General features: G+C 38.8%; 1 protein-coding gene across 1 annotated transcript; it reads right to left on the reverse strand.

Annotated features, from left to right (window-relative positions):
• Positions 1–996: 996 nt before the first annotated feature.
• GPT2 (glutamic--pyruvic transaminase 2) lies at positions 997–26,612 on the reverse strand. Its single transcript, XM_008501312.2, has 11 exons — positions 25,835–26,612; positions 16,186–16,275; positions 14,608–14,716; positions 11,563–11,696; positions 9,335–9,578; positions 8,556–8,635; positions 7,888–8,024; positions 7,015–7,189; positions 6,032–6,187; positions 4,890–5,002; positions 997–3,702 (listed from the first exon to the last, which is right to left on the reverse strand). Exons 1-11 carry the CDS (start codon positions 26,174–26,176, stop codon positions 3,612–3,614), a joined length of 1,671 nt encoding a protein of 556 aa, XP_008499534.2. The 5' UTR covers positions 26,177–26,612; the 3' UTR covers positions 997–3,611.
• Positions 26,613–27,440: the final 828 nt, after the last annotated feature.

Consider the following 27,440-nt stretch of genomic DNA (forward strand, 5'->3'; position numbering starts at 1 on the left):
AGAACTTACTATATTACATGAATCCAAATTTAAAAAAATCACACCAGAGGTATAAGTGTCTTGGGTTTTGTACAAATGATCAAGCTTGCACTCCTTAGTGACCAAGGAACTGTGTAAAAATAAATTTAAGTAATGCTTTCAAACACTAGTGGTTTTCATACATTTTATGTAGTTGATGTTGCCAGCTCTTTGAAGTTAGTAGCTTTTTCTGTATTGTGTATCTGGCTCAGTATCTTTATCTACCACAGGGCAGCCAATATTACTCAAAACCAGCTGTAAAATTCTGTCTGACAATTCGGAATATAACCATTATTATCAGACTACATTTTTGCTTTTAAAACCAACAACCAACTCTCCCCAAAAACCCCAGGTAAATGTTTCTGCTTCAGAAAACACTCAAGTGCCTGATAAAAGTATGAGAATAGTCTGCTTTTGCTTTTCTTTAGTGATGCTGGCATATACATCTATGTTTATGGAGCAGGACTAACTTCCTATCCCCTAAACTCAATTTGCTTTTGAATTACCAAAGACCAGTAAAGTAATTCTGAGGTGTCACTGCAAAAATATGATTGTGTTGCTCTGTACGTTCAATCTCATTCAATCTGTTCAAGAAGTTTTTAAAACAAGAAACAACTGACAATAGCAAACAAACCCCTCACCAAAGCTTTCAGGCCACAGTTGATCAGCCTTAACTGACTGATTGATTGTCTCTAGGAAGAAGTCTGGCTTGCTTAACTCCTGGTTACAACCCTTTGCATAAAATTTGATTAATTATGAGCATACAAATGTCTCTGTGTACAGTTCTGTGGTAGAAAGTTTGACATGTGTCAAGTCCGTAAATGGGAGTGATGCAGAAACTCATTATCTGGTACAGGGAACAAAGTGAATAATAGTTTGAACATGAAGTTAACTGCATCATAGTGAAATCCAGCAAGGGTTGCTTCAGTGACATAGGAAATGGAGAATTATTACTTTTTCTTTTTTCTTTTTTTTTTTTTTTTTTAACATGTGCTTTATTGTTTGGAAGTCTCATACATCTGAAGTACCATTTTAAGGAGCACCTGTAGGAAAATCAAACCTAGAAGCATGCCTTTGAAAGTAAAGATTGTCTGTTATTAATGAAATATTTAAAAGACATTGAAAATAAACCTCTTTTCTTAGCTTTGCAGGATTGTTCCACAAAAATGCACATTAACCTTATCACAGTACATACAAATATTGTGGATGGACAATAGAAATCCCCCCCTCCCGTATGAGATGCATCAAGAACAAATTGTTATTCCTTATAATGTCAGAAACATAAAAGGCACCATAATAGAATGTTTAGAAAAAACTCCATTTATGACACTGTATTTTGATTTAAAAGTGTAAGAATTGCTGTCCCAACTTCAAACAAAAAGCCTTTCACACCTGTAAATTATCATTAGAAACTTGTAAAACTTTACAATTTTTCCAGAAGTATCAGGTGCAAATGCAAGGCAAATATAAAATCTATTGACTTATTAGATTACAAATACTACCCCATGAAAAATCTGTAGTTACAAAAATATAAAAAAATATTCTAACTCCCACTATTAGATCTTAGCTTCAATCTACACTGCGTTATGAGTCCAAAGCCAGATCTGATTTGGACACGTTCCTAGAATAGGAAAGTGCTGTTTGTATGATTTTACATCAATATTTGGACCTCTTATTATGGTTTTGCTTTTTGGATTTATTTTATTAGTGCATATGAAGGATTTCAAGTGGATAGTGCTATCAGATAAAGGTTTTTATTTATTAGTGGATATTAGGGACATAAGTGTTCTCAGTCTGCTGTCCTCCCAGAAGTCAATTTCTGCAAGGATAAAAGTAGATTTTTTTTTTTTCTGTAAACCTCCATGAAAAACTTCATGTAACTGTGTTCCATGAGTATTTGTGAGCCTGTGGCCACTAGCAGGTGATTGAGAAGTACCAAGTTCTTCTTACAGACTTCAGTAAGAAGCTGTGTGAAGTACACCAGATGCTAATTCTATGTCATAGATGAGTAGGTGCTGTTGCAAAGACAATTATTGGCATTCCTTGTCTTCCACACATAATAGATTAGCACATGCTTTATCCATCTGGTGATTCTCTAGCCTTTGGCTATCATGACCTGGGTCAGCAGAGAACCAGCTCCAAAGGCAGCCTAACAAAGTGCTAGTAGATGTTAAAATGATTTTACTTCTAAATAATAACTTAAAATTAATCATTAGCTTAAATGAGATTCTTAATTAATAAACTTGTTAAATGCTGAGCCAAGGCCACACAAATGCCAATGCTGTCATGGCTGAATATTAGAAGCTATGTTCCTTTAGTCCTGTATCAGTGTTAGCAGAAGGTGTTCAGTTTTCAGCTCTAGAGATACAGAAGCCTTCTTTTGTTGTGTAGGCAAACTGGCATCATTTAGCAGAGTAATACAGCTGTATTCCTACACAGGGACCTTGTTCAGCTGTGTTTTAATCATCACTCAAGATCACTCAGCCAGCAGCATGACTGTGGAAGATTTAAGAGTGAGCTGTACTATCATCTTTATGCTTGGTGCAAGACATTTTCCTTTAAATACCTTTTTTCTACCTTAGAAACCACCTGCAGCACTTCCTCTGGTAACAACATTTGTTTCTCCTTGCCAGTTCAAGCTGGATTTTGTCCAGCTAAAGGGTCTCTCAGGAACCTGCTTCCAAATATTCTCCATAGATAATGCATGCTGAAGTAGTGTTGCATTTTACCCTACTTGAAAGGACTGACAGTACTCACATCTGCTTTGAAACAGTAATTTACTATGTTACATGTATATAAAAGATGTGAGTTAACAGAATCACGGAGTTGTTAGGAGGTGAAGTGTTCAGTGCTCTGATCTGATGTTGGGATAATGTGTTGAATAGCATATGAAAAAAAGCTAATATTCCTCAGTTCATAAAAACAGGGTTTAAGTAGGCACCATGTTAACTCCTCTGATCAAAACTGTTATATTCCACTTAGATAATGATATGACGGCAAGATTTCTTTTTAAGGTATCTGCACATATCTGCTAAAGATTTTTTTTTAAATAAGCATACTGTACTTACATGCTTAATCAGATTTGGAGAGCACTTCATACTTAATAACAACAACAAAAAATTAAACAAAAAAAATGCCTATAATGTAGGCTTTTGAATTTTTTTAGTAGAATTTTAAGATGGGAAGCATGTTCCTAGCTAAGAAGTTGCTCTTGGCATTTCTGTTTTGTAAAAAAAAAAAAAATAAATCCCACAACACTAATAGTCTTACTGAACAATTCCCTTCCCAACCTATTGAGTCAAAAGGTCATGAATGTAACTTCAAATCAAGGCACAAAATCATTTACTGATTCTTTCTTCTCACTGCTTTCTTTACATTCTTCTCTTAAAAAAAAAAAAAAAATTGTGTAACAAAACAATGTCTTCCATACTAGACATTAAATTTAGTAATCTAGTAAGTTGAAAAAGTATCTGAAATAGGTTCTATTTTGAATTTAGTTAAATTAGATAAACAGCACATTCTCAGCACATCTTTGTTCATTTTCTGCATTTGCCTTGAAGGGGAGGGGATGAGGGGGAAAAGCCACAGTTGTTTCATGCATATTTTTCAAGAAACTTTATGTGGAAGTCTTTAACTTTCTCCAGTAGCATCTTCAGCTTCTCTACTGGGGGAAGAATGGTCATTCTGAAAAATAATATATAATGGAAGAAAAAAAAAAAACAACCCATGTTATCTTCAAACAAACTAAACTGTGAAATATGAAAATATCTTGAGTAATCTCAGGGCTGAGCACAGCTAGAATTGTGCTCAGTTTACTATCTGTTTTAATGTGGTTCTCTTATTTTCTACATTTATGCTTTAACTGAACTATGCTACTAAACTAAAGAAATTTATGTCAGTTGGTCAATATATAGGAATTCAAGATTTGTTATTTTCTGTTTAGTGATAAAGAGGTAGTGATAAAGAGGCTTATCAATAAGAAACAACAGCAACTCAGTTTCCATTTTTGGAGCAGTTTTGTGCCAATTGTGCCAATTTATATCCTTTTTTTTTTTTCTTTTTTTTTTTTTTTTTCTTTTTTGAGCTTTAGCAGCTGACAGGAGGAAATGTATATATATTTTTAATAGAAAACAATTCAGAAGCACTGCACCAACGCAACACCCCACACTGCATTTTTTAGTCCCTTTCCCCATTCTTCATAATCTGAAAATGACATTGAGCATGTATGCAAGTCCTTCAGAACAAAATGTTTTTCTCGTACTGGTACAGGAATGGACTCACACCATCTCTTTCCTGGAGCTTCATGCGCCCAGCTATCTGTGTTGCAGAACTGACAGGGCTAGAGGTACACTCTGTTATTTTGCTTCAGACCAAACAAGACCCAGTCCCATGATAAATTCTAGCTATCAGTAACTCAGCTGGAGTAAAGTGCTGTTTATTGGAAGCAAAACCAATAGAGTTTATGTTCATAGTTTTGGTGTTAGATGATTTAGTTCCACTTAGTCATATGGAAATACTGTTTAACCCCCACTTCTCTTGGAAGAAAATAGGGCAATTTTTGTAATGTCTCAGCCAAATTTAAGATGAGAGTATAAGCTATTATTATTGTTTCTATTCATGGGAAGGCATTTAATGTGTCAGTGTCTAAAAATAGAATAAAACTATGTCAGTAAGCTGTGAAAAAGCCATAAAAACCTGAATATCTCATCTGGTGGACCATCTATTTGATCTTACTGTCAGTCGACAGAGAATGTTGAGTAGAAAGTAAGATAACATAAACTAAACCAAAAATCCTTATATTTAATCACAAGTACTAGGATGGTACTGATCTTATTGCAGTTAATTTGATTTTAAGCAAACAGAAGCTGTACCTGAAATGGTAGCTTCCTTCTCTTTGGCCGAATCCACTTCCAGGTACAACACATATTCCAGTCTCTTCCAGAAGTTTCATGCAATAGAACATATCAGGTGCCATTTTGTGAGCCTAAAGGAACGGGTGCTTAGGTATTACTGGAGTCAAAATATTCCAAATATACAGAATTTCATGGCTGCTTTTCTTCCTGAAACTTTATCATACATTAGTAGTTTCTTATTGTATTAACCAAAAAGAAGAAAACCAATTGCTAATGGGACAGTTCACACTGTGAATGAAATAGCAGTACTTCATGGACAAATAAGGCTTTAGAACCTACACAAAGCACTTGCTTCAAAAGAAAGATTTTAGATACTTTTTTCTTCTTGACTCACTTGTAAGTTTTGCCAAAAGTCTCAACATTGTACTTAGACAAAACTAAGCCACTGACATTTGAAGAGGTGAAATTAATTTAAGAGCTGTGTGTTCCGGTTCTGTCAGCAGTTACTATTTTTTTCCCCTTGATGTTGCTGACTAGGAAGTGCACTGGTTAATTAGTATGGAAGTTCTTAAATACATGCATATTATTTGCCTAATGAAATAATAATCTGAAAAACAGCCCTATTTTTGTCCTCAAAATAAAACCCCCTTTAAAATACTACTTCACATTAGGTAATAGAGCTCTAGTGAGGAACAAAAAGACTTGTAATTAGGAATATATCTTATTGACCCAAATACCAAAATGTTGTACAGAAGTGAAATTAGTGAGGAAACCTCCTCTCCCTCTTTCCCACACCTGCCAAGTGGGGCTTGTTTTACAGGGTTAGTAGCCCACTGCCCTTCACAATTGCACATGCTGGTGCATGGGCAGCAATTTGGAACTTGCACAGGTCCAGGTGCTTGCCTACCCTCTATCTATTTAATCCTAACATCCTTGGGTAACATTCTCAGCCTGGAAGTCTTACCACTGTGATGAAATGCTCTGCTTTGTTTTCCGCTCTTAAAATAAAGGTCATGTTATATTAAAGATCATAAAGTCAAGGTACTGCTTTTGGAACTACATGAGCTTATTCTATCTCTGGAATAAAAATTCATCATTGGAAATGGCAGGCAGAAGTGTGCAAAGTTTACAATGGACTGGGATAAAAATGACTGACTGACCTTTGCTTCCTCAATGGCTTTGGAAGGAATAAAGATCCGTGGGAAAGCATACATAGCTCCTTGAAGTGGATTGCAGTGAAATCCGGGTACCTTGTTGAACATATCTTCTGTTAGTTTGGCTTTTTGGGCCAGATTGTTCAAAACAGACTCCTTCTCCTGTTTAAAAGGAAGGTGTTCAGATTGACATATTTTAAGTGGCGATAAAAACACTGAAGAAAACTAAGATGCTTCAAGAAGCCATCCCTGAAATAAACACTTTTAGGGCTTTGCTGAGCTATTAAAGCAAATGATGTTCCCAATTTCAGCTCTAGTCCTAAAGACAGCAATGAAAAAAGGGCATTAGCAGGGCACAACTTCAAAGTGTTGTAGATAGACAACAGCCTGCTTGAGCATCTATTTGCATGCACTCTTCTTACATTCTTCCATCTGAGCATCCACTGGTGACTATTTTTAGAGACCATGTTAGCTGAATCTTTGATCTGACTCAGTACTCTAAGTTCATAGGCCAGGTACAGTTTAAGTTTTAAAAGTAAGAAACTATATGTGTGCTTTAATTCAAAATTATATGCTCAGTATATAGAGACCCTGGACATCTAAGAATAAAACTGATTTTTTAACTGTTCTTGAACTTACATTCCTGTTTAGATTTTAGTAAAAGCAAATCTTACTTAGTAATTTTTTGTCATGCTAAATGCAGCAGTGAAGTTGAATTTATCAGCAAGAAACCTGATTTGATAAAGTCTTTTGAATGCTGTTTTTTTTTTTACTTCTAAACAAAGCAAGCATGTAAGGAATAAAAAATATTTTAAAAGTAATCATACAGAGTTAATTTAAAATACCCTGCGTAGTTCTGCAAATTGATGTTATTACAGGATTGTCCAAGAAAAAAAATTAAAGAATCTGGCCTCTGTGTAAATTTTATGTTCACAATACTTAGGATATGTTCAAGCAATGCACAAAAGAAAAAGCATAAGATTCTTGACCTTGATGAATTGAGAATACGATTCTTCTCCAGGTATTGGAGGATTCACTACAATACCCATTGCTGCTTGTCCTGAGACTGGAGGACAAAGGCGAACAGAAAGCAGCTTAAGAAGCTGTCCTTTAATTTCTGGGTGCAGGTTAATAACTTCCATGTAACCTCCTCTGTAGCCACATCTGTGATTAAAGTGAACAGAAAAGACCAGTTAACCTCAAGCGGAAGCTTCAAGCTGGAAAAGCAAGGAAAGGAACTTCAGAAGTAGAAAGACAATAATGAGGATCTTATAATAAGTAACATACAGGTTGTTGAAACAGCTGCTGTACTGATAATGTTTTAAGATTAAACTAAATGATGTTTCATCAAGCCTTAGTATCCCATACAGAGAACGTAGTGTACATGCATTTTTCTTGTTTGGCAAGTTAATCATTAACTTGGACTGTTTGCTCTTCAGGACAAGAGCATATGGCTGTAGCAGCATATAATTAGCCAGAAGAATATTTTCTTCCATCTCTTCTTCCCTAAAACAACCAAACCCAAACATTTGTAATGTCAAATGTCCCAATGATTCTTGAGCTGTTCCCTTGAATGTCAGAGACCATATTTTCCTTTATCACGAGTCTGGTTTAGGACTGTAGGATTTCACCTTTGTTGAACTGAGGCATTAGGTGTCTGAAATAAATACACTTTTTGGTACTTTGGAAACCACTGAGCTGATCTGTTACTCTGTGCTTAAATGCTTGCTTTCCTTTTCTTGGTAATCTTCAGTTAAATTAATAGAAGACAGTGAATTACCTTCAGGCTACTAACATGAAACGGCTGTCCCATCAGATTAATGAGCAAGATGAAAAAAACCAAAAAACTAAAGCAGACTTACTCGCCCATGTATCCCTTAGAGGTGGAGTGAAAAGAGGCCAGCTCAACATTGTTATAGTACTCGGGTCCCATCTCATACAGAATCTTTTTGAAAGAATGAAACTGGCATCCTTCAGAGTACACATTGTCCTGGTAAACCTGAACAGTCAGAAGACATTAATGTGCTCTGTTCCCCCAACTAAGGATAAAAGATCTGCCTTTTAGAGAGCCACATCTGAACTGAAGAAACAGTGGTAACACTCAAGGCTGTTAGAAGACACAAGGTTCTTTGTTAAGTAATAGTTACTCTAACGATCTATTTTAGCCTTTGGAAGAACAGTGAGTCTTTGTATAATTTAACCTTTACTTGTACGTTTAAATTGATTTTCCTTTTTGTCATTTGAAGTGGTCTAAGTATTACATAGGTTTTTAGGTCAGTTCCAGAATAGTACCTCCTTGTGTCTCCTTGCTTGTGTCCTTTACATTTTCTCCCTAGTTCAAATCCAGATCAAGCCACCTCTCATATTAATCCACTGATATTAAGAATCTTGCATGTTTGTTCATGTCTTAATATGATAACAGAGAATCTTTTCTCTGCACTTAAAGCGTACCAATATCACACAAGGAACAAAATTACCCCTCACATGTGAACTCAGCCTGTGCTTTTGAGAGAACAGAATATTCCATTACCTCGTCAGCCAGAAGGAAAAGTTTCTCTTCCCAAGCAAAGTGTATCACATCTTCAATACACTTTCTGCTTTGCACCTGTCCTGTAGTTAGATTTTTAAAGGAAGAAGAAAGTTAATGCAACATATGTAATCCAAATCTTTTTGCCCAGACCTATTTTGATTACTAGTTTTTCAAAGATATTACTCCTCTTTCTCAGAAAATGTGCTACTGAATTTTATAATTCAATTCACTAAGCATGAAATTAAGGCACATTTGTGGAGGAAAGCAAAGCAAAGGAAGTGTGAGATGCAGTAATCAATCAAAAACTTATTAAAAGTTATTGATGTGTAAGTGATCATTTGAAATACTCACATGCATGGTGGTTAGGTCGGAACTAGTTTCCCACTAATCAACCTCAACAACTTGGAAAACTAAATTCTTCAGAAGGAGGCAGTAGTTGCCACTGAGCACAAAGCCTGTCATTGCCTCTCAGAGGCAAGAGGCTATAGGCTGCATCAGAGACAAGATCTTAAGACCAAATGTGACCAAAATTCATTCTGCAATTTTGCAGATGTTCAGTGGAAGCAGTGGCTTCAGAGAAGTGAATCTGCTTCCTCTTCTCTTCCCAAAACCCTGGAGTTCCATGATGCTGAAAACGAGTTTCTGAAAGTATGACATGTGGTTCTACTCAGAGCACTGATATCTAGAATTCACCTTTACATATTTGATTTGTGGTTAGGATTTCCCTGCAATGTCAAATGAATGAAATAGTGAATACATTTTAAAAAATTGCTATAGACCTGTGGGATTTCCAGGGTTGATGATGCAGAGGACCTTTGGATTGCAATATGACTTAGCTTCATTCAAGGAACGACGAAGTTCATTCACATCTAGAGCCCAGCAATTTTCTTCATCCAAATAGTAGTTCACCTGGATAGCATCTAGCTCTGATATGACTGCTGAATATAAGGGATATTGCGGTATAGGGATCATCACTCCTGTTCGGGTTTTTCCACCTCCTGAGACCAGGATCTTTAAAATTGTCTGGGGAAAAGGTAGGAATTAAAAAAAAGAAAAGAAAAAAAAAAGTCTGATTCCACAATTAATTGTATGCTCTAGAATAAGTTACTGATCTTCCTTCTTAAACTCTAGAGTTAATGAAGATTTCTGTTCTGGAAGCATGCAGTTGTTTGTCACATCAAAAGGCATTTATTTCAGGTTACTGGCTGAATGAGGATGATCTAACTCAGCTTAATGGAATTCCTCTGCATGTCACAGCTTCTAAAAATCATATCTGATCAACTGTGAAATTTAGGAAAAACCTTTGGAGCACAAGGCAGGAGGGAAAGTTGGAAACAGGAATAGCAAGATCATGATTTTTCTACTGTGCCCAGTTGTACCCAAAGAGATCTCAACTAATTGTTGTTTGTTATATTCCACTCACTTTATGTCAATAAATAAAAACAGAGGACAATAAATAAATCCAGAACTGAGGCCTGTGGCAGTTCTGCTTTGGAACAGAGAGACCTTTTCTTTTCAGATTAGGGGCAATTGTGGCCAGGTGGGAACAAAGTTAGAGACTTGCATTATGGTTTGATTCTGAAGGATTAGGAGAGATCAGGGTCTACATGTCTTGGGATGGAAATCTAATGTATCATATGTAGTTTATGTCCAGAAGATGCAGACAGAAGATGCAGAATGCTTGTGCTAAGGTCAGTCCAGAGGATTACCTGTGCCAAATTGGTGTGTGTCTGTGTGTATGCTTTTTACATGTGAATTAAATAAAAGGGTGCAGGAAGGGGAGAGATTTTTTTTTGCCTTTGTAATCAAGGGAGAACTGTGAAGTAACGGTGCAGTCAGAGCAGACATCATTCTCAACATGTAAATGATAGCGTTAAAACAAAAGTATCTCCTTAGATATAACAGCAGTATCATGTAAGTTACTCATTGGTTCTAGACCAAAATCTGCCTTTCTGTGCCTCTCATCACATACTAACTCAGCTGCTAAGCTAATGATTTATAATCAACATAATTTTGAACCCACCACTAGTTTAAAAATACCAAGCATCCAAAATGTATAATCAGGACCAAATGCAAATTTTAAAACTCTTTAACACCCTCTATCCCTCAAGTTAGGAAACATTGCTTGTTTTACCCTTGAAGTGCCAAATAATGAGACTAATTGTACTGCTGACTTGGCATCACGGGTGAAATCAAAGAAATGTGGTACAGATTTAATATGTGGTGCTGACATTCCTGACAAGCTGCCAGTATAACACTGGCATCATGAACTCTGGAAAGCCAATTTACTAAAGGCATCTGGAGAATTGTTCGACAAAACGTTGTCATTCTGAAGTCTGCCACTAGATGTCATTTAAAAAAAAATCTTTTACAAACAAGGTATGAAAGGGTGCCTAAACAAAAGCAAAGAACTGCTGGTTGTTGTAGTATCAGTAAATGTGTAAAGGAAAAATCTAATAGAGACAGTTATTCCTTTCTTAACTGAGGACTATCTTTGAACCTTGGTTGAAACCAAAAGCTGCAGTTTTCCCCAAACAACCTGGCTACTGAAATAGATCTTTAGGATTTTCACAGGCATTAATCTGCACTAGCAGAGACTACTGGGAAGAGCTGCTGAGACTTCTCACCTCCAAGGTCATTCCCTCCTACCTCTGCCACTGATTCATACCCTCTAATCTGCTGGGCTTATGTACCTTAACCACTGAGGACACCATTATTTGGTCTGAATCTCCTAAATTTATATTTAGGCAACTACATAGTTTATACTACCTTTACAGAAGGCACAAGTTAATGTATATGAAGAGACTGTCTCCATGTACCAGTTTCTTAGCTGGCATATTACATCTGCATAACTGAGTGTATTGGATGTCCACTTAATGTGACTTCAGTATCTGTTAGTTCAAAATCATAGGAGTCTGTGACACCAGATCTTCAACAGAGATCTGTATTTCCAAAGGTAAAGGATACATGATAATTTATCCTAAGAGGAGGCAGGTTTAACACTTACAGTAATACCATCACTTGCACCAGTGGTAAGAAATATGTTATCTGGATCTGCAGGAACTCCTCCATCTCTTCTTTGAATATATGAAGCAACATCTTCACGGATGCAGTTTATACCTTGACTGGCAGTGTAAGATCCTGTGAAAAATAGAGAATTAAGTGAGAATTGGATGCAATGAGCATCACATTTTCTGTTTGCTAGAAGAACTCCTGGGCTAGTATTGTATGAGATAGTTTGTACATATGAGGGCTTGTATCCCCAGTGTTGGTTTTGTTTTTTTCTCAAGGAGTAGAAAAGGGAGTTGATTTATTTATAGAGCAAGATAATTAATTTGGAATTAGAAAAATATAATAACTATCACTAAAATACAAAAAAAATTATACTGGATTGGTAAAAAGTAGGATTTAAAGCCTACTTTGCAATCTGGGACAGCAGTCCCATTTTTATTATCTCCCAGTAGCTTTCATTATGTTGAAAACCTCAAATGTCAACCAACACCTATTCAAGTATTGAGAACAAGGAACAGAGGTAGCATATGCAATAAATAATAACTTCTTCAAATCCATGACAAGTAAGGATTCTGTTCGCAGTATGAAAGTAATAAACTATTTTCTCCCGCAGTCTAGAAACCAAAAAATCCTAAACAGCTTCTCTCTTCCCACCCTCCCCCAGCACCTCCCACAACCACTTTCAGTTACTTGTAGCAGAAACATCTAGCATCACCCCAATTTATAAATCTCACGCAGTTTACAGAGTACAACTGTGAATTTTAAATAAAGGAAAATGTTAGATGTCTGTGTGCATCACTGCTGAGTATGTGCAACAAATAAGCACAAGCCAAGGTGGGAAATGGATTCAAGCTTTGAAGCCTAGGACTGATGGACAATGAAGTGACAAGTGTATATCTAATTTAGAACAATGTCATGAAGCTGCAGAATCCTCTTTGCTTGTTGGGTGGAGTGGAATAATTGTGCCTGACTTAACTCTCATCACTCAGTTATATGCTGGTATTCTGCCTGATAATGTTTCTGCAAAAGTATAATTTATAAAGACAAAGAATCTTAGCAAGTACTGCACAGTTTCATGGGACAAAATGGTAATTCAGGGCACAAAGTTCCTTAATGTCTTAAACATTTACTTTTGCAGACTAAAAGTTATACTTGGTCTATGCATGGCTCTGACCACAGCTAGGAATCTGTTGTTGAAGCAGAATAAACCTCAGCTATCATTCTGTCTTGCGCTCCATTGAGGGTGAGGATATACAGGAGACCTAGACCTGAATTCAATTTTCAGGTCTTCTACACTTAATTTTACTCAACTGATAGCTTTGACTAAAACCCAACTGTTTACACTATGGCATGCAAATAAATAAACCCAGCCCAAAAATGCATTAGATATTTTATATATAGGAGAGGCTTAAACTTCTCAAGTGCCTGGAAAGATATGGCAGTAATCCCACATGCAAAGTAACTGATGTCAAAGGAATCCAAGAATGTTTCAACCCACAGAAGTTAAGGACATATCTGAGCCTTCATACATGGTCTGGTCTACAAGACTCAATAAAAATTAGTAGGGTTTTGCCAAATGAATGTTCCTGGGTAGTGAGGTTATTATAGTTACTATCCAGAGTTCAAGACATTCATATTAACTTTGCAATTCATACTTTTTAATAGGCAGGTATAGATGTGGGTACAGTGCTTCACATAGCTCAGCCCATATGTAATTAAGCCACTTTGGTTACAGATTGACTATTTTTTTGAAAATAAGGTTTTATTAGAATACAACACAGCACTTAGAGCTATATGAAGGGATCAGATTTTGATCTTTGCTTTTTCCCAAGAAAGCAAATTTCTCCTCAGCTGTGAAGATTACTGCAGTGAGTTGCCAGACTATTGGCAAAGTGATAGGATAGGAGTAACTTCCATTCAGCTGCACACCACCTGCCTCAGCCATCATGTTGACGGAGTGCTGTGCAGAGGCTGATGAGAAAGGAGGCCAAGAGAAGGGGCAGTACAGGATAGAATACAGTACAATACTGGAGACGGGGAGGGGAAGCATAAGCCAGTAATTATTTAGACTCCAGTTACTTACAGAAGTTCAATTTATCCACTGAAACTAAACTGAAGCTAAATTAACTGAAACTTTTCAGGCCTACTTCCTCACTGTCTACTGAGCTAAGGTAAATTACTTGAAGGATGTGATCTGCTAAAAAGGTGATTTTGTACCGAGTCAACCTATTTCTGAAATATCATGCAAGGATGAATTCCTTTCGTTTCACTCCAGCATGGGGCCAAGACCCAGCATTCTGAGAACTCCTACCAGCTCCCTGAATTGGAAAATTGCTGCAAAGAAAGACTGAGACAAAATTCAAATGTGTCCCCACTGAGTACAGTGTGGTTCTATTGTTCCAAAGTAAACGAGGAAAGGAATTCAGGGAACTTCTCAGTTTTGATAAATGTATTTTAATGTTCTAGAAACAAAGCCAATGCAAAAAAAGGTGAAGACAAAATACATTCTGTATTAGGCTGTGTTGTTAAGAATAGTTCAAGGCTGAAATACTGCAAACACAACCACTGTTTAGATTTTGTTTATGGTTTCACAGCACCAACTCTCAAAATATGCCAGTGCAAATAGGCACTGCAATCACAAAGATTAAGAGATATGCCAATTATTCTAATGCATTCTCTGTTAGCCAGCCTGGAAGAAGGTGATTAAGTGTGCCAGATCCTTTGCCATGCCCAGCAGCTGTAACATTATCTGCAGAGTAGAAATTCTAGTGGCATTTCCCAGGTACAAACAGGCAGTTACTACTGTACTCTGTAACTGTATAATCCTCAGCTTGTCCTCTTCTGTGCCAAGTCTCATAAAAAATCTGCACTATTAGTCATTTCTTATCAGTAGGCCACACCATCTATCAATTTGCCCTAGGCTATCTTGCAATTTACTTGTAATGATATCAAACAGCATTAGGAAATTCCAGCACTGCAGATATTGAAACTGCCTTTATTGATTCTAACACCAACAGGAGCAACTGAAAAAGGTGCTTACCTAAGCTGTTTCCTCCACAATCCTGCAAGATCCGTCTGGCTCGCTTTTTGGCATCTTCTGGAAAACTTGGGCTGTCCAGAAGGTTTGGGTATGTACACAGTGCCACTACCTAGGGTGCCAAGACATGTAAATTGGCCACTTCTCAGTGGTTACTTTAAGTTGGTAATATTACCATTAATTTACCTTGGAAATGAAGTTCACAAATACTAGCTAATTTAAACAAAGGTTTTTGATGAAGAGCTTGCAGTTGTTATTGTGACTGTGATGCTTACAGAAGTGAAGAAAACTTATCAGGGTCTGTTGCTAAAAACAATTATATAATTATTGACTATTTGTGTTATGGACAGTGAAGACTGGAGGTCAAGTCAGGTATGCATAGTGCAAACACAGTAAAACACAGTCAATTGTTCATATGTTATCTCTAAAATGCTCTGTACTCCTCTCTTTATGTATTACTAGTCCACTTTATTGACAATATGGAGCAGAACTGAGGAATATGACCAAATTTTGAAGTCCTAGTTGCATGTTCTAATAATCCTTCCCCAAAATAGTTGTTACTAATTTGAATTTGTGAGAAATATTTAATTTTTTAAAAATGGTGATATAGAACATAGTAAAAGTAGAAACATAACCTAATATAATTACGTTTATGAAGGAATGTAAGATGCAAAGAATTTAGAGTTCTAGCTTCAGATCAGCTTAATTTATTTCACTCTCTCATTTTTATGCTTACATACTGTAATATGGTAGGCAGTTGTCATTGTGTGGGACAATGACCAAAGAAGTTACCCATGTGTGCACACAATCATGGGGAGAAAGGATTTCCATTTACCCAGTATTTTCTTTAATGACACTGGTTCTGGATAATATTTAAGAAGGTCTGATATACGTAGCTTCCTGACAGATTGCTGTATAGCTCCATTTTATAATTGCATCACCAGGACCCCAGTTTGATACAGCTTCAGTTTGTCTTGGAACTCTGAATTTCTATTATTATAGACTGAGGATTTTACATGTGTGTTTAAGGGATGCTCAGTAAATGGAGTCAGACTAGCTTTAAACCTTGCTTGTGTTTTAGGAATAACATACAAACATGGATTCTGTTGTAGTATTTTCTAGAAGTTAACATACCAGTTAGCTTGCCCAGAGGTAAAACGTGCAAAATCAGCTACAGTACAACTAATTGCACTCAACTGCATGCAGATTTTAAAGTATACTGTCAGATGAAAAAAGGCATTGTCTTTTTTCCTTCAAGGAAAAAACAACCACTTTCTTTTTTGAAGTGTATTATTGATAATGAATATGCTGACTGATAACATAGGAGAGGTTGTAGGAAAAAATATGGGTGAGGAATGATCTGAAAAGTAGAGGAAAACTACTGTGTTGAAAGAGGACACTCAGCAAGCAAGGTACAGGACTTCCCCTCAGAAATGAAACTGTAATTCTTTATGAAATAACTATATTCAGTCTAAGAGCATCTAGTGAATTTTTTGTAGTAATACAGGTATAAGACAGATTTTAAGGCATTCTTGGTACTCTAGTAAAAACTGAAGAATGATATTTTCATGACATTATTACCTGACGGAGGAAGGTGATTGGCCTCTGTCCCATTGCATGTGCATCTCCAATGTTGGCTTTAATTACTTCAGTAAAAGGTTTTTTGATTCCCTAAAAGGAGGTAAGTCACAATGTATTGTTAGGGCTGAAGTAGATGATAAAGAATTCCTCTTTTTTGGTATCCCTCATATGGCTGTAACTAAACAATGCTTAATCTCAAAACAAAAAGGGTATTTAATGTAAAGCTTAATGCATTTCTTATACAACAATCTCAATAGATCCTAAATGTTTTACTGAAATTATGCTGGCTGTGATGCATTTTTAAATGATAGGCTAGTGTTGTGGCTTTTTTTCTGCAGGCTACAACTAGGAGTATAATGTGCCTGGAAACTACATGTTGCAGTAGAAAAGAAGAAAAAGATCAATTTGAATTTGAATTGTTAGTACTAGAGTACTAACCACTAGTGTGTTAATTAGTGGTTAATACACTTAGGGGGTAGTGGGTCAGGCAAGAAGCTAGAAAGGTTTGAAACATTTGAGAAATGTGCCAACAAAAGAAGTCTCAAGTCCCCTTTACTACTTTTTAGGGTAAAAAGAGTAAAGATACTGCTTGCTTATTTATTTCCTGTTTAGATTAAATATTCATGATGAGATTACCCCACTTTTCTATGTATGATATTTTACAAAATATGTCATAGTGAGGGTCTATACAGGAGAAGTCCTAAATAATCATAATGAATATTTAAAAGCTTCCCAGTCTTTGAAATCTGAACAGACAGCCATTTTTCATATGAGGAACTGAGTATGTAATGAGAACAGAGGGAAGACAGCTGATGGATGTTGATTAAAAAATCACAGCTCTTTGCTCTTTGAAAAGCAAAATAAAATGAGGCAAAAAGGTAAGGAACTGACTAGTATTTAAAAAAAAAAACACAACAATCCACCATTCATTTAAATAGAAACAGGATTAACTGAAAGTAAAGACCAACATTATGAGAAGAAAAAAGAATGAATTAGGTAGACAGGAAGAAATTTATAGCTTTTCTAATATATATTTCAGTATGAGAGATATTAGGGAGCTCTTATAACAGTGAGAGTTTTCATGTGGTCCAAAGAATTTCAAAATTAGACTAGTTTTCTGTAAAAAAATACATTTAACAACCTACTCTAGCTTTGGGCTGACCACAGCAAGCCTCTTTCTGGCCCATATATTTACAGGAAGTTACTGGCTTTGGATATAGGAAGTGTGGCTAGTGAGCCTTAAGTATTTTTTTCTATTCTACCATGGATTGTGTAGGACTTCAATGGCAGAAGGGATCCCAGACATGCAAAGGGAAGAATGATCAAAATATTAGTAGTTAGTTATCAAGGATTCAAATTCCCAAGTATCCCAATATTTTGAGGTCTACAGCTGTGTAATGTGGTTGGGAGGTTATGTGATAGTGTGATTCAAATCCCCACTTACAGATCTGGTCCACCTAACTGGTAGCATTTAGGTTTTTCTTTTGACATTAAATAGATAGTTAGAAGTGACATTAAAACAAGGCCATTGGACTTATGTGATCCTGACTCAAAAGGGTCTGTTTTGTATGGCCTTAAATTTACCAGGAACTGAAAAAAAAAACATTCACTTTAAATAATTGAAAGTGACACACTGAGTCCCTCAAGTCATTTTCTTTTATGTTTGCTGATCTGAGTGCCCAAATAAGAATTTCAACCTTAAGTAAAAAAATAGGAATAGGGATACCAGATAAATATTACAGGCATCTGAAGCTGAAGTTTAGCAATTTATGAGAAATGTAAACAGTTAAAAATAGGTTATCTTTAAACTATCTGGGGTCTACTAATAGCACAACATCGTTTCATTCTATTATATAGATAATCAGGGAAAGAAAGATACATCTAGAATGAGAACAAATTATGAAAAATTCTCACATATTTTGGTTGCATTTGGTTCTTCTTAAAGCAAACTGAATCAATTGCAATAGATTTGCACAGTAATACAAATTAGTTACAGAATAAGGGATGCCTTTGTTAGTCAGTCCAAAAAAACCATAGGTTTCATCAATAAGATGAAAAAAAAACCATTTTACCAGATTGAAAACAGAACAAAGAAACACCCTAACAACATAAATATTTTATGTTAGGCAATAAGATGGGGTTTGCACACAAATATTATTGTGATCTGCAGTAAAAAATATTTGTTGCTTTGGTTAGTGAAATGCTCAAAGGTGCCCTGCATTTTGTAATGCACCTTTGGAGTTTTCATAGTGGTGCAGCTTTACAACAAAAGTAACAGACCTTTTTAGTGTCTATCAGGTTTTTCTGTAAATATTGTAGCTTATTAGCACTGGTACCATGCTGCTGCTAGTGCTTAACACAGTGTTCATGCCATCACTGCCTTTGGGCATCAACTGCAAGTATACAATCATCACTCACTCCACAGACCCCACACAACCTTTGCCATTAAAATGACTGACCTGGAGAAAACACAGCAAAACATAGATAATAGTTATCTTACTGTAAAATCCTGGCAGAGAAGGAAAAGGTTTTTTTTATTTTGTTTGTTTGTTTGTTTGTTTGTTTGTTTTGGGTATTTTTCAATCTTTTCCTATTACTTTATTTCCAGTCTTTCTATGGAAAGAAGGAATATCATAAATTATTCAGATTTAGTTTTTATTCCTCCAGAACAAAAGTCCTATCTTACCATTCCAGAAAGAAGGAACAGGAAAGTGAAACAGGCAAGAACAAGTGCCAAATGCTAATGAGTCAAAGTTTCAAAGCAAGAAAATTAGAAGCTTAAGGGAATCCAGACAGTGCCTTCACAGTAGAATTATACTTGAACCCTTGAGACAGAGTAATCACTGGTTACTTGTGTCAAGGTTTCTCCTACAGTTATGGTACTGGTGTGCGTGGGTATGTTAATGTGCCAAATACTTTTTGGAAGGTCTGTGAAAAGATCTGCATGAAAGGAGGAAGCGTGATTATGATGTTGATAACCTCAACATCAGGTTGTGGTACAGCAGAAAAAAGTGCTGGAGACAGGGCATCGTTTGCTAGGGAAAGAAGCTTAGCCAGGCTTTTACCATGTCAGCAACAAGCCTGTGCTCAGACAAATTGAAGTTCCTGGCAAGCCAAGGGATATACAGAGGGTGTAGAAACTAGGCCATTGGAATTGCTTTGCTTTCTTCTAATGATAGCAGCTCCCCCACTCTGATTCTCTCTCTCTCATATCCTCCTCTCATATTCTCCTCACAGTACAGGCAGGTTTTCAAGGTGTGTTCTAGGGGCAGTCTGACTGGATTGTAACTGGCCTTTTTCAGCAGGCAAGGATTTGGAAAAGTGAAACTTGCAGAACAGGAGCTCTACTAACACACTGGGGAGCAGTAAGTACCAGACTGATATCATGTCTACTGAAGAGAGTATGAACCACATCAAGGAGGGAAAACCAACCCCCATCACTACAAAGCAATCACTGCTACAGCCTTCTGCTTCTAGTGGCACCTCACACTGTCCTAACAACGATTCATCTTTGTCTTGGGAACAAAGCCAATCTTCTGCCATTCTTTTGAAATTATTAGCAAAAGGACTAATTGTAGTTGCCATTTTTAAAGCTGAAGAAGCCATCTTGCACTTTCAAATTCAGATGTAAAGCAGAAAAATGTTTATTTGTTTATTTGTTTGTTTCATTTGCTGTCTTCTTGATAATGAAAGGATTTTAATGAAATAAAGGAATCTTCTGGATTAGGAATAAGCTCTTTGAAAATTAGTTCCTTCAGCAATTACTTCTGCCACTCTTCTCAGAGGAAATTAAGTCTTTTTAAGAGACCAGATGAAAAGTGTCTGAAACCTGAATCAGATCAGATAGGATTATTCTAACAATTGTATCAGTGCTCTAAGTATAACAGAAAGTTGGGAGAAGGAATTTTCACATGTGAACCAGAATTCATTGGTACGAAGTCAACACAAATTTGGCCACTCTTGGCTGCTACTCATTGTTTCATTTACATTGCCATTGCTTTGTGCCTTCTTTTGCTGGTTATCTGGCAATAACATCACACTCTGAAACATTGTGCTAGTTGCTTAGCTCAAGCCAAGTTTGATTTTGCTGTGACTTGCACAAACAAGCAGTATAATACCAGAGCTGGCAAACACAAACATTTCAGCATAGTTGAGATCCATGCTGTAGTAGTCAGGTTTCTTGCTTGTATTTTTTTTTCACCCTCACAAAGGGCCAAGAAAGCACTACCCAGAGGCCCTTAACTAATAGGAACTTGAAGGTCTGAATTAGCATTCCAGTCTTTTTATCAAAACAGCTCACAGCAGATAAATAAACCTGACCTGCTTACCACAGAGTAAGGCTTTGAATTTGTGTTATGCATGTGTAATTCAAGCTGACATGATCTGTTGTTGGAGGGAAGGAGGAAGCAAATTCTGGATTTTGACTTGAAATGGCAGTGATTACTTTCATCCCCCTTAATCTCTGATGAGAAAATTGGTTGTGCTGACCATTAATTGGCAGATCTGACTTGGGGATTATAGAACAGGAGTTGTCCTCAAGTTACTTTTGCCTTGTATGTTCTTCAAAGTGCATTTGCTTTCAGAAACTTTGCCTATATGAATAAAGCCCTAGACCTTATTGTGACTGTAAATGACAGAATTGAAACAACACTCATTAGCAGATCAGGCATGAGGACCTTCTTAAGTTTGAAAACCTATTGGAAAAGGGCTGTTTTCAAATAGATCTTGCTACGCTGCTCAGCATGAAAAATCATACAGCTGGATCTTGCTGACTGCATGTTTCTGATCGTATGATTTTGGTAATCATACTCTTAAAATTTATCTTCTTTCATCTTCATTTGCAGGAATTTTGTACCTTGTTGAAAAACATGGGGTTTACTACAGGTTTGCTTCCATATGCAATGCTCTTGCCTGGAAGATACTTTCTTAGTGTGCACACAGCCACGTATTCAAAGCAGGAAATTACAGGATGGTAATTTAAGTTTAACAGCTTTTATTACTTGGTGTACCAGTCAATCTTGTATCTTTTTCTTGGCATGTCAAATTATATTTCTGCATGTCACTGCCGAAAGTGTGTTTTATCTTTGCACAACTCTCAGGGACGCAGTCAACTTACATTTACAATTAAGTCTGGATTCTAAGTCAAAAATTTTTCTATTCAATTTGAAAGCCTGAATAATTAGGTTGAAAACAAAAAAAAATCTACAGTCTTTTAATAAAAATACTTTAGCAGAAGCTGCCTGAGACTATAGCTACATAAGTAAAAGGGATGCTGGCTTTTTTATTATCTAAATGGAAATGTAGGGAGTGACCAAGTGACTTGAAGAACAAACATTCAATAGGAACCTATTTGCAATAGTCATGGAAACGAAAAACATTGGCACAGGAGTTGAGTGTGCTGTAAAAGTAAGTCAGACTACAGTGGCTCTGAACAGAGAAAAATGGACTTCAATATGTAGGGACTGCATTTTGCCATTAAAGGCACATTGTTCCAGACTCAGTGATAAAATATGCTAGCCCCCTGTGCTGGTTTGAAGAAACTTTCTACCTGCTACCAGTGTCACTGCACACCATCCTACTACCCCTGCAATTCTGCTCTGCAATTCTGTTTCAATGACTTGAAAGGTCTGATAGGACCTAATGTTGTATGACTCACACTAACCCAGGCACAGTTTCCAATGTTACATGAGTTGACTTGTAGACCCTAAAATGCTGTTTGGCATAAACATGGTTTGCAAGTATGTGTATGCCACCTTAACTTGACCTGATGTAATACCTAAGCAGGAAATGGGGGGGAAAGGAGAGTGTAAGTGAAGAGAGATGTCAGAGTAACAGATACGAAGGGGTTTTCCACAACAAAGTCAATTAAACTTGGCGTGAATGCAAAGAAACAAATCAGGTATGTGTGCTGCCTGTGTAAGGATAAAGCTAGTTTGGTGTTACTGATTAGGTAAAGAAAGACAAATGCTGTGCCCAGAGATTACATTATTCCTGCACTGAGTTGATGTTCCAGCTCAAATCTCTAGTCTGGAATGTAATTCAAGTCAATACTTGATACGTTGCCATCTGTTAGCAAGTCTTAAAAAAGAATAGAAAAAAGAGCTTATTTGTTTCAATCCTACTGAAAGGATAATGATTAATTAAAACATGCCTGTTCTCTAGTTTGCTTTTAAAAGTTTCCAGAAACACCAAAGAAAATGGCTGAAGTCAGTTCTTTCTCTCTGTATCGCTTTGGTAAGCCAGAATCAGCTGACTACTACCATTACTAAAAGGTAAAAGTCTTTTTTTACTTTTGAAGCATGATGCAGTTTCAAAAAAAAATATTTTTTTTTAATATTCAAAGAAGTGATTCAAGTGATTTTGCATAAAGATGTCCATCTGGAAAGACTTAATGTAGATCAGAACCTTAATTTCCCTCTTAGAAGAATACCAGTCACAGGCCAACAAAACTTATGAAATACAAGCATGGGATGCCCCATCTGTACTCCTGAGCAATCAGCCTTGTTAGGCTTTAGCATAGTGTTCTAACTTGTCACTTACTTGGGCTTAATCCTGAGAACATTAGCTGAGATTAACAGCTCATTTATCTTTACTTTTTAAAAGAACTATCCCAGATAAAATAACAGAGAACTGCTATTCAAAATCTGAGACAGTAGAACAAAAGTCAAAGAAACCTTACACGATGCAAACAGCTTCAAGTAGCTACTGTATAGGCTACATAACAAGCTGTGTAAGGTACATAAGTATGAATCTAACTAAATTAAACCAAGTTTAAATACCTTTGTTGCATCTGACTAGACAATGTCTCCATTTAAGATCTTTTTAGTTTAGAAACAAATTACCCAAAAGCATCTCAGCAGAACAGGACAAATGCAGGTTTACTGATAACTGTATCTTTTCTTCACCCTGCTCCTACTGTGCCGAGCCAGTGCATCTCTTCTGTGTATGCTTTCATTCCTGTGCAAAGCTTATAATCTAAATTCCCAGTAATCTATAGCAGAATTACAGTGGGCCACCACTTGCACTGCTAATGAAGCGTAATCATGAATCTAGAGATGCTGTGGAGCATCACCTTTCTCTCACAGGCACTTCAGCTTCTTCATTACCAGGCAGTGTTAATTCTGCTGGCAGTGGTTAACCTAACTCTGTGAGCTAAGGTTGAGAGGGATGAAAAAAAAAAAAAAAGTTATTCAGCTTTGATCAGAAGTAAACAAAGAAGTGCCACTGACCTTTGACTTCACACGTAAGTCAATTTTAGAAAAAAAAAAAGGTATTTAGATAACCTATAATGTTTAAATTATAAGGAATCTAGGTAGTACTCAAGGCTGTATACTTTACCAGGCCATTTTGTTTTAAGAGAAGGAATACTAGGATTTTTATCAGAAAGGCAATGAGGAAAGAATAACTAGAGCAATGCAGAAGAAAAATAAGTCTTTCAGCTGTTTTCTTCAGTTAATTAATGTTCTCTGCAGAGACATTTTCTCAACTTTTGTAGTAATGATGTCCTTCTTCCCTGCCAACAGGGAGGTTTTTGTTTGCTTTAGTCATCTTAGAGCATAGTCACATGTCTGTGAATGCTGGTGCCCATTGATAATATTCCATGAGAGTGGTTCAGAAAAGAAGACTTTCAAATTGGAAATGCCACATAAGTGGGCACAAAACTTCCATAACAATCTTTTAATAAAGACACTGGTGATGACTTGGTCTTGAAATTTTTTAAAAGTGTACAGAAGATTATTCTCTGCCAGTGACTCAGCTGGTAACTGAAGTAAACAAGGGAGTTGGGAGGAGTTTGTTTTGTCAACTAATATCTCTTTCCCAGTGAGATTAACTTGGAAACAAACATACTTAGTGAGAACTCTGGAAGACTTTAAACTCCAGAAAATGCATCCACTAGAGAAACTAGTTGCATGACGTCAATGACTCATTTATAAACAAGTTTTAAGGCAAAGATCAAGCAGATGTTCTGAAATGAAAGCTCCATCACTACTCTGAAGTTTTAAAATAGAATTCTAAAAAAGAAACTGTTTTTAATAGTTATTGAGTTGGATATATATAATGCACGGGGACCAGAAAACATGCTTTGCCTTCTAAAACAAAGGAAACCAAAGGGCACAAACACCAAAGAATCTAAATAATCTCATCTCATTAGTATTACTATGAAACAGATTTTGTTCAAAGCACTACACATATGCTAACCAAATTGGTCTTGCAGTACCTGTAATCACATACTAGCAAGAACTTTCTAAAGCAGTGAAGCGAATCTTTGAAATAATAGAAAAATAACGGTGCCAGATGCTTTATTCAAAACAAAAATGAGCCCTCATGCTGACAGGGGAAGCAATGATGTGGACAGTGCAAGCAAAAAGCCATGCTTGAATTGCTAGGATTTTTTTTTTGCTTTCTTTTGTTGTGTTTTTGGTTTTTGTTTGGTTTGGTGTTTTTTTTTTTTTTTCAGTGCTAAGTCTTAACATTAAAAAAAGGAATAAGAGGAAAACATGAAGAACAAAATGAAAGCACTAGCTGATGTGGATGCTTTATTTAGTACTATTTAGCCCAGACCCTCAGGAGTATCTTGTGTCTGCCTTTATTGCCCGATCCTCCTGAAAGCACTAACCACCTAAAATTTGGGGCAGCTTATAAGTGTTTGTGCTCGGAAGGCTTGTCCTTAAGTACTTCAGCTTGTGCTATTAAAAAACAGAGGAGCACAGTGTCAGTGGTCCTCTCAGAGAGCATAAGTCTCCTCAGCTTTGGAAAAGCCAGAGGCAGAGGAATGTTGGATGAGTGCGGAGCAGTGACGGGGAAGCGCTGGGTCTCTCGTGTTAGGAGGCCGGCGGTTTCGAAGGTATCTATCTGGCTGCCCTAGTGAAGGCAGTATCTAAAATCCTCATCAAAGTTTTAAACGCTCTATCAGTATGATGAAAGCTGGTCAGTCACCTCTTGTATAACACAAAAGACTCGGAATAGCAGCAAAGGGTCAAAGTGGCTGAAGAAATGTAAACACTGCTTTATGAGGATATATTGTATTTGCCTTAAGCAATCGGTGACACAAGATAAACGGTAGCCGGAGGGTGGGTTTCTTTGTTTTGTGCCTCTCCCGGTCCCCGTCTGAACGGACGCGAGTGAGGGGGTGCGGGGTGAGGGTCCGCGAGTGAGCGGAGCGGGGCGGGAGACGGCTGCGTGCCCCAGCCTGGACCCGGCCGGTCCCGCAAGCCCCAGGAGGGGAGAGCGCATCCGGCCATAGCTTCGGGCAGCAGCCGGGATGGGGCAAATGCTGCTCGATGTCGGCAGCTTCTTAACTTGGTGCGGGACGCTGCACCGGCACCACCAGCGGCCCGGCCGCCCGCGTTCCCGAGGCTTCTAGAGGGGAGCGTCCCGGCCCCGCGGTGTGTCAGCGGCCCCGCCGGCCCCACCGCCTGCCACGTCGGCCCCACGGCCCGCCGCGGCCCTGCCGAGCCCCCCGGCGCCCCAATCAGGAGCGGCGGTGGCGGAGGAGTGCCCCGGGGGCAGGGCCAGTGCGGGCGGCGGGCACGCTGCGGGAGCGGCCGGCAGAGAGCGGACCGGCTGGGAGTCCCTCTTGCACGGCCCGGCCCTGCCCTGCCCTACCGTGCTCGGCCCTGCTGCGCACCCCCTGCCGCCCCCGCCTCACCTTCCGCAGCTCTTTCTCGATCTCTCCGGCTTTAAGGACGATGGGGCCCCGCACAGCATATTCCACCGCCTTCACTTGCGGGTTCATGGACTCCAGCGTCAGGATCTTCTCCCTGCTCGCCTTCTCGTTCATCTTCACGGCGGAGGCCTTGGCAGCGCTGCTCCAGCGCACCGTCCCCTCCCGCACCGGACGCGGGAGCCGGGGACACAGCGGCGGCCGCCCCGCAGCCAGCCCAGAGGCGCAGCGCAAAGCCATATCTTGCCTTCTGCTTCGGCAGCCCCCCGGCCCTGTGCAGCTCAGGCTTGCCGCAATTTCCTTGGCAGCCAAGACAAATCGATGCATGGTCTTTCAGGTAGTTCCCAAAGCACGATGAAGGATACTGGTGCCCAAGATGGGTGTATGTTGTAATCAGAACCGGGAGGTAGTAAAACGCACGCGAGCAAGAGATACAGTCAGAAGAAATGCCGAAGAGCTGGTGCCGTTACACATACATGCTCGATCCTCCCATGTCCAGATCCCGCAAACTTAATTGCAATGGATACAACTGATCGTGCGGCGTTGCGGTGCCATCAGGGAACCAATGGATCTCACCATTGCATCACAATAGCGTTGCAGACCCCTCTCCCCAGCAGAAGCGCCCTCCCTAGTGCTCCGAAAGAATCCCGGGTAAAACCATCCTCCTTACCCCAGCGACAAGCAGCCGCCCCGGCCACCGCTGGCCCCGGGGCGTGCGAAGGTGTGGGCTGCACCAGCGAGACTGCCAGGCGCAGTGCCTGGCGGGTTTTGTAGTTCCTGCAACCCTAGGCTGCGCCTGCCCACAGCATCAGGTGATGGGCAGGGAACTACCGCGCCCACAGGCCCCCCACAGCCCAGCCCGGCCCCCCCCTATCCCGCCCGCCCCACCAGGGTCCCGCATTGTCCGCCACCGCCCGCGGGCGGGGCGCTCCCGGAGCTGGAGGTGCCGGAGGCACCGGGGAGGGGACAAACCCAGGGGCGTTTCCTAAGGGAATGGCAAAGCCTCGTCTCCTCGGTGCAAGGCCCAGAGCGGGGCCGGGGCTGCAGTCCCGGCGGGCGGGTTCCGTCGTGTTGCCGCTCGCCGTCGCGGCTCAGAGAGCTGCTTCCTTTGTCTGGATTTGTTTTTCTGCTCTTCGGTTTGAGAAATGCTGCATTGCCCCCGCTAATTCTCCTCTGTCCGTTGGGGCAAAAAAGCCTCCTGCTCTCGTTTCCCAGCTGAGCGGGGGCGTTAGAAATGCGGAGTGTGGGTCAGTCTGCAGCAGTGGGTCTGCGGGTGGGTGACCTGTTGCTGGGCTGCTGGAAGGGAGAGTCAGGGGTAGGGACCAAGCAGCGAGGCTGAATGCCAGCAGCCTCATCCCTCACGCTGTCAGCCTGCCAGTGGAGCATTTTCTCTTGATCCTTCCCCCCCGCAGGAACAAGTCGGTCCTCTTTCACAGTTTCCTCATTGTTTCCAGATGATGAAAATGTTTTTATATCTCGGATTCAGCTGAGCTTTCATAGCAAATGACTGGAGATGTGCCATGTAATACAACAGCCACAGAATTCAGGGGAGAGAGAGGTAAATGGTCTGTTTCCTGCTGCCTCTGGGGAG

This window comes from Calypte anna, chromosome 11, assembly GCF_003957555.1.
Source record: "Calypte anna isolate BGI_N300 chromosome 11, bCalAnn1_v1.p, whole genome shotgun sequence".
Classification (NCBI taxonomy): Eukaryota; Metazoa; Chordata; class Aves; order Apodiformes; family Trochilidae; genus Calypte; species Calypte anna.